The sequence below is a fragment of the Gobius niger genome, assembly GCF_951799975.1.
Source record: "Gobius niger genome assembly, chromosome: 10".
Lineage (NCBI taxonomy): Eukaryota > Metazoa > Chordata > Actinopteri > Gobiiformes > Gobiidae > Gobius > Gobius niger.
This window is the reverse complement of record NC_136861.1, coordinates 20,989,998-21,003,140: the sequence shown is the minus strand read 5'-3', so window position 1 is coordinate 21,003,140 and position 13,143 is coordinate 20,989,998. Positions and strand designations below refer to the sequence as shown.

The window sequence follows — 13,143 nt, the reverse complement described above, 5'->3', positions numbered from 1 at the left end:
GCACCTGGAACCTGCAAAGCACCGTTGTCCTGTGGATTTATTCAGCCTTAGATAATGCAAAAAAAAGAAACACTTTGGGAGATGTGTTTTTTTTTTTTTTTACTATTTTCATCAACTTCAAATGCATTTCGTAGTGGATGAAATTACAGCAAAGCCTCCACCACTCCTGCGGATGGTGGGGAAAGAGGGCTCTTCCATTTTGTTCAGGCGCGGATCAGTTACAAGTGCTCGATGGGTTTGACCTGGTGGAAGTTCATGCGAGAGAAAAACAGTGCAGTAAACAAGGAAAAATTGGACACTTCTTCAAAAAATGGCAGCCTGTTTTTTAGACCATTGGGAAAGTTTGTGTTTTGTAACAGATTGAGGCTATGTTGGCAAATCTATACTATGGTTGCTAATGTGTGACTTGAATGAGCGGACTCATTTTATTATCACCCAATTAAAAAGACATTTAGGTCAGTCAAATATTGATAAAAACAATGCAATGATATTCATATTGTCTTAAAGCAAAATTGGGGAGAGGGACATCTTAGTATCTCATCTTTCAAAACCCTACTAAAGGTCTTCTATGTAGGCTTTCATAACTAAATCATTCATAACTAATCAAATGTAGTTTTACAAAAGGCCAACAGAAGGCATAAACCTGAACCTGCTGCTGTGGTGAAAAGATAAGTAGTGCAAAATGAAATTTAGACCAATTAAATGCAAATGCTACCAACAAAGGTACAGTACAGTAAGTTTGATGATGGTGTTTGGACTGTAAAACACAGAGGCGTGCCATAAATTACGCAGTGTGACGTATATCAGAGGCTATATAAATTACATATTTTCTGAGTGCGTACAAGGGACATTAATTGAATATGCAGAATCACTTCATGTCTGTTTTAGATAGATATAGATAAGATATATCTATATCTATGTATATATATATAAGATATAGATAAGATATATCTATATCTATGTATATATAGATATAAGATATAATATTCAACACGATCCGCACAAAGAACGGCAATTTCCAGGCCCTTTAACTAAATACATAAATATGCAGCCATTTTCTAGTACTTTATTGCTCTCGACATTACAGAGTTGTGTTGCTTCCATTGAATTTAAATAGTGGTGTTATTTTTTTTAAGCTTTTTGAATCGTTTTAGTGATAGTCTGTCTTTTTTCCCAGTGCATCCTGTCTCATATTCACCCACTTTACCCACAGCGCTACTAAATCTCCCTGCCCTGATCATATGTTGATTTCCCAGTAATAAGCCACGAGAGTAGTGTAGAGACCTTGACTGTGTGTGTGTTTCATGCTTGGGGCCTTTGGCGGCTTACTGCAACTATTAATACATACTTTAATTAGCTTGCTGCAAACAGAGGCAGGCATCGTCTTAGCCTTGTCGCCTGTAGCTTGTAGCTGACCGGCCGGCCGGTCGATCGATGTATCCCGATCATGCCTTTTTCATCTGCTCAAATGAAAGTGCTTTGTCTCCGAGCCCTGTGCATGGACCTTGCCGTTTCACCTTAAAGGCTGTGTGGTGGCGGTGTGCAGCGTTGCGGATGGGGCCTGTATAATCTGGCTGCATTAGGGAACTATAAAGATAAATGGAGGGAGGCGCGAAGCATAACTCATCCTGTCAGAGGCAGAGGGTTTAAGGCTGGGAAACTTTGTGTTGTCTAAAACCAGATTCAACACCCCACGGCATCCTACTTTCCCTCTATATCTTGTGTTACCAAGTCTTCGCTAGGTTTTTCGTCAGTGAAGGAATGCTAAAGTAAAAGTGTGCTCTTGAGGTGAATTGAATTGACTTTGGTATACAGTATGTGGCATTGCCCTCAAAATGTGTCTGCTGTAGTTTGTTGGATAATAGTTTTTTCACAGAAGTTATATTGATATATTTTTTGTGTTCTAAAAAAAAAAAAAGCTAAGATGCCATGCATGGTTGGCCTTCAATACAGTTTTGTATAACGGGAAAGAATGTGGTACATTTCATGCAACTGAAGTGATTATTGCGCCAACAGCAAAATACAGCATTTGAGTTTATGTTTCAGATGCTATTGATGCAAATCACCAAATGTTATAAAATACACCCAACAATTCATAGAGAGCGTTTTTTTGTTCTCATAAATACAGTATAAAATCCACTAAGACATGTTTTTGGTTTGCCTTTGAAAGTTAATAACAGCTTGTCGAGTGGAGTATCTGTTTTCTTGTGAAACACCACAGGATAGAAACAAGATACATTAGGCCTGCCTAAAAACAACCTAACCTTGTAAAATACATTATACTGTCTCCAAAAACTATATTGTTATTGCAGAGTACTCTCACCTCAGTTTTTCTCTATGCACCTTCTATTTTCAATCTTTCCTGCCCTCTCTCCTTCCTGTCCTCTTTTAGGTATGGAAGTGTTCATTTACACTTCTTCCGCTGCACAAATTGCCCCTCTGCCTCTTCCCTGGCAGTGCATTTCCAATTTGAAATAAAAGAGTAAGCTGCTTTGCGCTAACAACTTATTCCATGTGGTTCTTTTGGCAGGCTTTTCTGTTGACCTTCAAGTTCCCAATCAGTGTGAGGGAGAAAAATGGAAATGGCTTGTTCAGGGTTTTCTCTTCCACTTGCTAAAAAGTGTGTTGTGTATACTATGTCTGCTAACCATGTTCAGAGGTGGGACTCAACAATTTTGGGAGATATTTTAAAGCAAGTGATGCAATTCCGAGTACATTTGTGATTTTTTTTTTTTTTTAAACAAGAACATTAATATTTACAAAAGTTTTTTTTTACTGCATAGAAAATGTCTTTGCGATTTGCTAATTGCACCTATTTAAACTCAAAAATCAAATGAGTTGTTTCTCCTGTAGCCCTTTTCAGGACTTTCAGGACCTTTTCTACCCCTAACCCTGTTAACAGGTGTGGAAAGTGTATGTATGCACAAAAATAGTACTGGAATCACTTCATTTCAGAGCATGTTTGCAGAGGTCTTAGCTGGTTATTAGATTTTGTACATACCATATCTTTCCGGAGTATAAGTCGCACCAGCTTTGGCAACTACCTGGGCATGAGTAACTGCCCCATTAAAAGCCTCTCCCGGCAGCACGTTTTTCAAGCTCTCATTTTCAAACTCTTTCGTCTAGCTGTGGCCATCTAGCTTTTAGCCCGCGATTAGCTTTTTTTTTTCCATTGCAGTAAAAGTAACCTCAGCTTTTCGCCAGTCCCTCACAAGTTTCTCGCTCACTCCAAACTTTCTTTCTGCTGCTCGATTACTGTTTTTTTTTTATCTTCAGTGGCTAGAGCGCCCTCTAGCGTCTGTCAGTGTGAAAATAACAAACAAGTGAAATCATACAGTTTGATATATAAGAGTATAAGTCGCACCACCAGTCAAATAATGAAAAAAGGGGCGAACTAAGATATCATGAAGTTTGGACACAGTACGTTGTTGTTTGTAGAGAACATTATGTTAACACAATCTTTTGTGATTTGCTAGTTGGCCATACCGCCTTTGCTCTGCCCAATCCTGTCAGATCTTATAAGCTAAGCAGCGAAGGGCCTGGCAGGACTTGGATGGGAGACCATTTAGGAACACCAGGAAGCCTAGCGACTGTAGTGAGTGAGTGAGTGAGTGAGTGGTTGGTGGTGGTCGGAGGGGCCAATGGCGCAGACTGGTTGCCTCGCTTCCGTCAGTCTACCCCAGGGCAGCTGTGGCTACAATAGCAGCTTACCACCACCGAGTATGGAGTGAACGAATAGTGCAATGTAAAGCGTCTTTGAGTGTCCAGAAAAGCTCTATCTAAAACCAATGCATTATTATTATAATTGCTGCGATCCAAACTGATTTAAATTGCAGTCTCTACTCCCAAGACTAATTTTTTGCTTTCTTTCCTTTCTCTTTCAGTGGATGATGTTCCGCCTTACTTCAAAATGGATCCTCCTCAGACCCAAGTTCACCTGGAGGGCAATCGCCTCGTACTGACGTGTATGGCGGAGGGCAGTTGGCCGCTGGAATTCAAATGGATCTACAATGGAACGGAATTGTCTAAATTCTCCTTGGAATACAGGTTCGCAGCGCCGCTTCCTCCTCTGCTATTGTTGTGTTTCATTTTTCTTCATCAGCACTAATTAGGTTACTACATGAGGGCATTTTTAAAAACCCTTAATTGTAACTAATAGCTAAATTGCTCATTCCTATTCATGCTGCGGTGCCCTGTTTCTATGGTTTTATTCAAGGCTATGAGTTCCCCTGGAGACTTAGGCATTAGGTGTTGAGGGGGTTCTCAAATTAAAAGCTTGTATGTATCTCGAGTCGTATCGGCAGCGTTTGTGGAAAAGGAATTTGTACTTATCAGTTCCAGCCTTTCAAGATGGATTATATGCGAAAATACATGACAAGTTCAGATCTTGCGACAATCCGGCTTGCAAAGTTACCCCAGACTCTTTATTGCAAAAATGTAATACAGCTGTCTAGTGACACACGAGTAAAGCTTAATCTTATGAAATTACGTGAAACTGAGATTTCTTTTAAATTCCAACAAAATCTTCATTATACAGTTGCTCACACTTTCTTTTAGACAAGTTGCTGCTGTTTTTCAGCCCCAAATATACATCATCAGAAGTCTGGATGAATGTAGTTGGACGTGTTGTGACTTGGGCTTAATTAACTCTCTTTTTTTGTTACATATACTATTGAAGACCTGTTTCTTAACACACCTTTTGTCATTTTAAACAACAATTAGAGATAAACTATATTAAAGGGGTATCTTTGTGTGCCGCAAATATTGTTCTAATGAGCTGTCTAAACCCATACGTAGCTGAACCGTTTTTCTCGCTGACAGCCATTACACACCATCCATTACACTGTGGTTTCTCGATTGTTAGACAACATGCTTTTAAATTAGCCGTGAGAATTTGCAGTCCTTTGTAAGCTGTAGAGCCAACTTCTATTTTTAGATGTTATTGCACCTCCACCTTTGTGCCACAATAGTCACGGGCAAAATTCTGTGACCTAAATGTCAGCAGAGTAGAGCTGTGTCCGGCGTTAGCAGAAATCTCATATTGTCTGAACTGTCAGTCACACTATTTTTTGGGGGGATGGCAAAATGCGACCCTCACTCAGGAAGTGTGCCCCTTAAATCTTGCGACAGGTGGTCTAAAAGGGACCCCAGTGTTCAGTAAAATGTGTCTGAGTTCCTCTTTTAAAGGGTAGCGACGGTGCCTCATTAAGAAAAACAATCCTGAATATGTCTCTGCACCACTGTGTCACAACACTTTCCTAACATCCCAATTCTTCACAGGGATATTTACAACCACAGCCTGAATCAAACTAATTGTTTTAAGTATTAATGCCACTTCTTGGTTTCTAATCACTAAAAATACAGCGCTCAGTGCAACCAGTGGTTTATTTTTTTTCTTCACATCTCCAATCATAAAATACTGCAAGGGAGTAAATTGGGTACATTACTACGGATATGAAATGTTTTCTCTCCTGGAACCGCCACCTTAACGTGGTGGAGGGGTTTGAGCACTTGAATGATCCAGAGAGCTCTGTTGTCGAGGCTTCATGCCCCTGGTAGGGTCTCCCAGGGCTAACAGGTCCTAGGTGACGGGTGAGACAAAGAGCGGTTCAGGAGCCCCTAATGAGAGACCAACAGGCACGGTCAGAACCATGATGCCGTCCTTCTGTGGACCCACCACCTGCAGGAGGAGCCATAGGGGCTGGTGCAATGTGATTTGGGAAGCTCCAACAGCCGCCGCCATGTCCCGGCAATGGACAAGTGGAAGAAAATGGATGGATGGATGAAATGTTTTGAAAACTGGAAAATCTGCCTGCAACTTAAAGTGGATTGGATTGGGTTGTAAATTTGGCAAGAATATTTTTAGATGATATGCTAAACATATTTTTGCAGCAAACTAGTCATGGTTGCTGGGAAGACAAATAACCTTTGACTTTTCAGGTATGATGCTACTACATTACGTAAGGATGAAACAACAAGGAGCCGTGCATTAGACAGTTATAATGCACAACGCGGAGTCAAGAACACCACGAAGCGGGAAAGTTTATCGAGTTTGTTTATCAATTGTTTATTGAAACAGCTGCTGTGGAGTCCGCTGTTTGACTTTACTAATCCAGCAAAATATGCTTAAGTGCAGGGATCATTTTATAGGTCTGAAAATAATGAATAGTGCCTTGAGCGTTTTCAATAGAAATGGAAAGCTCAAACTTTATTAACAGTAGGGTACAAACACACAAAACAGTGAATGAACATTTAAATACTTATAGCAATAAATACCATAGCAAATAGGGCAGACGTGGGCTAACAAATTATCAGCCTATTTATTTAATTTAATCAAGCCCATTCAAACACAAACACAGCCTGCTTGCTCTCCTCTTCTTCCCATTCATCAAAAGTTTTGTTTTGGCCAAAAATGTTGAAATGAGCAACAAAATCCATCCTATTCGTTCCTCTGTGGTGACGATATCCCAGTGATTTAACTACCGAACTACGTGTGCGGTTATACGAAAATAATGCACGCCTGTTAGCCTTGGAATTCTCGCTGACCGTGGTATAAATTCAGGTGTACAAAACTATATCTCACATAATGAGGTGACATGCTAATTTTTTGCCGCAGATGTATTTATTCCAGTGGGCCTCATGTTGGGGTGCTGACATTGCTGCGATGTGGCTAGGGGCGACTTCAGAGAGATAGCTATAACATGGAATCCAATGGGTACTTTACACCTGCCAAAAACAACTTAGATCTGTTTTTTTTTGTTTTTGTTTTTTGTTCTGTAAGTTTAAAGTTTGCACTTTGATAATCAGCGCAGTTACATAACAGTGCATACAGAGTAGGAACATGCTCTGTAAGGGGCGAAGTGAGGAATAGCGGTTTATGTGTATGGTATTAACTGTCATTGTGTGAAGGTGGAATGTGGAAAATGAAACCCAACAGGCAGGACTGCAACAAAAAACTGCTGCTGATGTTTAATAACTGAAAAGGTCCAAAATCCAAAAAAAAAAAAAAAAATCCAGAGATAAGACGATGAACAGAAGGAACAAAAACTCAGAGGAACCGTGGCTAACACTGACAAAGGACTAATGAACTGACAAAGGACATGGGAAACACAGGGGTACAAATATGTGAGGAAACGGGGCACAGGTGTAAAAGAAGGAAGTAAAGAAATAACAAGGACAAAACATAATACCAGAGACAAGGAAGCAAGCCAAAACAGGGACAGAAAACAGATCATGACAGTTAACAAAGGAATTCATTGTGGATTGCGTTGGTAAAGTACAGTTAAAAGAAGCTTCTCCATATAATCTTCAAGTATTGTAAGTGTTTCCCATGTTTAATATTACACAGTTACAGCAAGGTTTAAGTGTCATGGGGCAACAGCTCTAACCACTACGTGGACGCACACTCTGCAGAGTAATTCACACTTGTGTTTGCCTTTATGTCAAACCGCCTGGTTAAAAGCCTCAGCCTATTGTTCAGTTGTGGAAATACTTACGTTTATGAATCAGTAGCAGGTGCATGACACTGGGATACAGCGCAGGTCTGTGTGTGTGCTTATGTGGTCGCTTTGCTCTGTTTGCTCCGACTGTGTGGCAGTTGTAGTGCAGCTGAGTGAAAGTCTGTTTCCAACTAATTTGAGCCCTGTTCTCTGTAGTGCTGTGTCCCTGCCTGGCCATAGAGGCAGTCACACTCTCAGGTGGCATTGTCTGATTGCTATCACTGGTTCCACAGGCTTCATAGACTTTTCCTTAACCCACAAACACCTTCCCTTTGTCTCATCTTCTCCTTCTCTCACATGAGCTAGTCTCTGAGCGTGCTCTGCAGTCCAGACCACTGCTTGGTATTCCCCACCAGCACTGATCAGAGACGAGAACTGGAATCCATTTAATCAAAGGCCCCTGCACCACACATCCTAAAACAGAGTGGGGATAGGGAAGGACTAAGACTTTCGTTCACTCAAGACCACTATTTAAGGAACAGGTTTGTTCATTTTAAATACAGGCCATGGTTTAAGTAACGAAGGTGCAATATCAAAACAAAGAAACTCTTCTTCATGTGTCCTCATGTTCTACAATCGAGAAATGCCTTTGTTGAACAATATTGCAGAATTTACAGATTAGCACAGGAGCAACGCTTCACCACCTGTTACAATTTTGCCGACTATGCTGCCACAGCAAACCTGGTTGGCACCAACTGCACACAAGCTTGAACATACACGTACCAATTCATCTGTACTTTTGCAGACATAGCGTGCTGTGTGCGACGTTGTGTCTTCTGGCCATGCTGGTCACTTTGGGTAAGCGTTTGTAAACACAGGAAACGAGAACAGACAAAAATCAAATGTATATATACTATGGAGGTAACGATTAATCGAAAACTGTTTTAAAATAGTTTTAAACTGCTTTAAATTTTAATTGTAAAAAATAAAATAAAACATGATTCAAGGACAAGGACAAAATACAGAAAAACACACAGTCAGAATGATTAGTTCATTATCATGTGTTCTTTTTTTTATAATGTAAAGTTCTCTGACTGAGACAACAATTAAACTTTGTTCCAAGGACAGAAATGCAGATGTTAAGATGAACAAACATCTTTTGGTTGTAAGAATGAGTCATATTCATTTAAAAAAAAAAAAAAGAGGAACACCCACAAATTGTGGCTTGACTGCATCGTCACATCCCCATATACATATATATGATTCCACATACATACACACTGTACATAACATGTGGTGCATTTTGCAACGGGTGAACTGCAAAGAAACTCCACTAATTGTGGATGCATAAGTTCAATGTTATGTCATGTTGTTATTCTACCACATGTGTTGTGCATTACAGACTCTTGAAATTGTGTTATTCTCAAACACTTAGTGCAAAATGTGTTAACAATACATACAGGTATCTAAAATATGCAAAAGGGGTCGTAGTAAGGTCAGGTTTGAACATAGTCCAATGAGTGGTACATGTAAAGTTTTGTAGCTGTAACTTAAAAATTCCTAAAACCTGCTGGTTGGAGATGAGAGCGGTGTGCTGACAGCAAATGCATTCATTGTTATGTTTCTCATAAAACATTGATCTTCTCGGTATCCGTGGTTTCTGGAAACATTATAGTGCATTTCATTTTTGCAGACATGGGTGTGAAATAAAAGAAAGATGGCAGGTTGTGAGAGAAAGAGGAAAACATATTTTTTTCACATAGTTTTGTTTGGACTGAAACCATTAAAATTCCTCTCACAATACAGGCCCCCTCACAGATGTAACCCATGTCTGACAATGCGTTCTTTTTCTACCTGTACTGGTGATTATTGTCATTTTATATTTTTTGTTAGGTACTTGATCCCGACGCTGGACAGAAAACACGCCGGACACTACCGCTGCATCGTGAGGAACCGAGTGGGTGCGATTATGCAGTGCAGTACTGAAGTGCAAGTCGCCTGTGAGTGTGACTCCATACATCCTTAATAGGAACCATGACTAAGAGGTGGTTGTTTGAATAAAATGCTTGCCATTGTGTCCAGTATGGGAATGACTCACTCTGACTGAAGAGGCTTAGCTGTGAAAAAAAAAAAAAAAAAAACACTGACATAATGACACTGTCGGTGCGACGCATTTGTCACATTTTGCTCGTTCTTTGTCTCATTTCTGACACTGTTTTTATTTTGACTCTGTGTGTTGCTAGATATGGGGGGGTTTGTGGAAGGTGAGAGGTCCCAGACTGTGTCCCAGGGAGAGGGCGCACTTATCCATGCGCCGCGGATACACAGTTTCCCGAGGCCGCAGATCACATGGTTCAGGGATGGCCGCAAGATCCCCTCCAGCAGCCGGATGTAAGTCCGCTTTCTGTTCGCTTTGGTTTAGAAAGGGAGAGGAGAGAGAGGACCCCACTTATCCAGGTGATTATGATTCAAGATGAACCAACGGGCATCTAAAAATTCCATGTTGAGGAAAACAATAATCAATGCTATATGTGTCCTAATGATTATTCTGCGATGATGCCAGTATGCAAATCACTGTACTGTACAAAATATTTGCTGAGGCAGTAACCCCGACAGAAAAGTCAAATAGAAATCTGCCTGTACTCTATGCAAATGAAATGTTCTTTGTAATGAACGGCATTGTCTGATTTATTGAGATAGCCCTGTCTTCTCAAACAACAGAGCCCGGTAGTTCAACACTTCTCAACTTCTCTAGAATGATCCATCACTAAATCCACCGTTTCCTATTTTACAATACATCCGTGGTGCTGTCCATTTTGGGATATTTTCAAGAAAAACACCGCAGATTTTCCTTTTTAAAAACAGCACTTGATTTGTGTGCTCCTGCGTGTGCTCTCACAGTGAGTTATTGGTCAATGCAGAGCCGTATACACATTCCACTTTTTTTTTTTGCTCCTTGCTGCTCCAAAATGTTCGATACTGCTCTCAGATTTTCATTCTCTCCCACGCAGTAAATGAGGTTGGCCAGAATAGTTCAGGAGCCAATGTTGATGTGGGCCCATGCGTTCATCACCGAATCACCTCTCAGTGATAAAGCGGGTTATTATATCGCCCCTATTGACTTTGAAGGCAGAATGATTGAAGGGGGGAGATAGAGCAGGCAGCAGGGGAACCAATTAGACAAAATTGGACAAAAGGCCTCAATTGATGGTGTATTTGACTGACAGCGCGCACCCCCGGGTAGACGGGCGTGTGAGTGTGTCTGGGACGGCTGCCTTGTGTGCGCATATATGAAGAAGGGCTGCGCGTCGTGGATAATCATCGGCAAAAGGTTTCACAGTCTGTGTGGAGCGCTTTACTGACTCACCTCCGTTCAAATACGCTGCTAATGAAAGACTGTGAAGGTAATCAACTAAGATTTACTCTGCCATTCTGACAAATACAAGCAGGCACTCCACAGCTCCTCAGACAAGCAGCGCCTTATCTATTATTCAGCTACATGAAGGCCCTTCAACCCTGAGATGCACACTTCAGCATGATTGGAGTATGTGCCATACTCAATATTACATTGGTGGTAACTGTTTAAAGTATTACTTATCAATATGTTTATGGCTATATCTTTATATTTCCTTTTTTTTTAACTTAAGGCAAGGCATCTTTTGTACACAACTCAATGCAATGAAAGTACAGATACTAAAACATCCTGTCTTTAAAGCAGTACTAAATAACTCATGCTCCTAGAGGCCATAAGCGCCACTGCAGGTGTCGTAGCAGGTTATGTTTTTTTTACTCATTAATTGTCCGTGACAGTAAATATTACGCTGACAGAAAAGATAAAGGGAGAGAGGGATATTGTACATCCAATTACACAATGGAGATATTTTTTTCACTCAAACTTGGTTGTAAATATTTTTTAAGTGGTGCTAGTCCGCAGTTAGCTTTGCCCGTTAGCAGGTTAGCTTCTTCTTCGTGATTCCGTTAGTGTGTATTGGTGACTCCGACCCGGTGGCAGCGAAGTTGCAATTGTGGTTGTCTGGCTAGAGACACCAGTGGGAGATAAAAGATCATCCTATTAACACTTGTTCCTTTTCGTAGTCCCTCTGGGGGTAATACGATTGTTAATGGGATGATTGGGGGGAAACCCTTTCCCTGCACCGGGTTGGAGACGCAATACACACTAATAGAATCACAAAGAAGAAGCTAATTGAGAGCTAGTGCCACTTCAGCAGTATTTACTGCCAAGTTTGAATGAAAAAAAAAAAATCCATAGCGTAATTGGGTTGTGGCATAATTAGCCTGGCCTTAGCCCTCCGTAAACTCCGGTCAATTATAATTTCCCTACATGTACGTCTGGGCTTGATCTCAGTGGCTGCGTTACATCAATTGACTTTCTACCTACCATTCAGCGAGTGGGGGAGGCGGGTGTTGTAGGTGACGTCAAGTATTTGTGGCGATTTGCGGGTTGTAGTTTGGCATTGGCGGCGGATACGAAAGAAATGGAAGCTCTTCTATCCGTCCTGGTTCGGCTCCCAAATATCCAGAAATTAAAACTGAAGCCTTGGAATGTGCAAGGAATGCTCCTAAGAGATATGATGGCTCGCTTCACTCACTCAGACACATTACATAAGTCATGACATATGTAATATCAGATCCTAGCGAAAATCAGATCCAATCGCTTCAAAGGAGTTCACCCCTCCCACCTGATAACGGACCTCAATTGTGAAGGTCCAGACCCTTGTACGAAACGCAGTAAGTACGAGGATATGGTATAACCAGGCTATGGCATAATGTACAATATCCCTCTCTTCCTTTGTCTTTTCTGTCAGTGTAGTATTTACTCTCACGGACACTTAATGAGTAAAAAAAAACCTGCAACATGCTACAACACCTGCAGTGGCGCTTATGGCCTCTAGGGCATGAGTTCTGTGCTGCTTTAATTAATACCTCTTACCATAAATGCTAGCTAATTCCCAAGCATGTTATGAAAGAAATGTAGTGCCCTTTCAATAATTGGACTCAATAATTTAATTTAATATGTTTTTGTTGTTTTTACTGAATATTTTTTTGGTTTGCTAGTATACCTCCAATTAAAAAGCAATGCAAAAATGTTGGTAGCTTTAAAGGTTTGACAGATAGTATACAATCGTAGCATGTGATTCAATCGTACAATTGTACAATCGTAGCATGTGACAGCCTTTAGGTTCTAAAAAAAATGGAAAATATTGCTGGGAGTAAAGTCTCAAGACCAATTCCAGCGCTGGTTCCCTTCAGAGTGTTATCGGAAGGCGGGTAGTGAAGCTTTACCGTATGACAATGAGAGGCACTGACAGGACACTCTGCATTTACTGCTTGTTTGGCTGCTTTGTGTCTGCCTACTACATTGATATTCACTGCAGCATGTGTGTGTTATGTATGTGTGTGTGAAAGGGAAAGGGAGAGTGTTTGAGAGAGAGCTCCTAATTGTCCAGGACTGTGTTTATCCCAGGCAGCTCCGATCAGACAGATGCGAGCTCCAACCACCGGAGTCTAATCTTAGCTTCAACTATGGTTTAATAGCCCCTACGCACTCGTACTGCCACTCTCCCGACTATCGCAAAAAGATTTTTATAGATGCACTCTGCAATTTTACTGCCATTTGCTAATAGACACTTACAGTAATTTTCATTTCTTGAGTCATTATTGTTTTTGTGTTACGCCAGGGTTT

At 40.8% G+C, this 13,143-nt stretch overlaps 1 protein-coding gene across 4 annotated transcripts in view; it reads left to right on the top strand.

The window, feature by feature from the left end:
• The window catches only part of sdk2a (sidekick cell adhesion molecule 2a), a 130,179-nt gene that overhangs the window by 72,981 nt on the left and 44,055 nt on the right, over positions 1-13,143 (top strand). For all 4 annotated transcript variants that reach the window (XM_079563810.1, XM_079563809.1, XM_079563807.1 and 1 more), the window contains exons 2-4: positions 3,885-4,047; positions 9,333-9,439; positions 9,683-9,830. In XM_079563810.1, the coding sequence (XP_079419936.1) occupies positions 3,885-4,047; positions 9,333-9,439; positions 9,683-9,830 (418 nt within the window). The remainder of the gene's footprint in view (positions 1-3,884; positions 4,048-9,332; positions 9,440-9,682; positions 9,831-13,143) is intronic.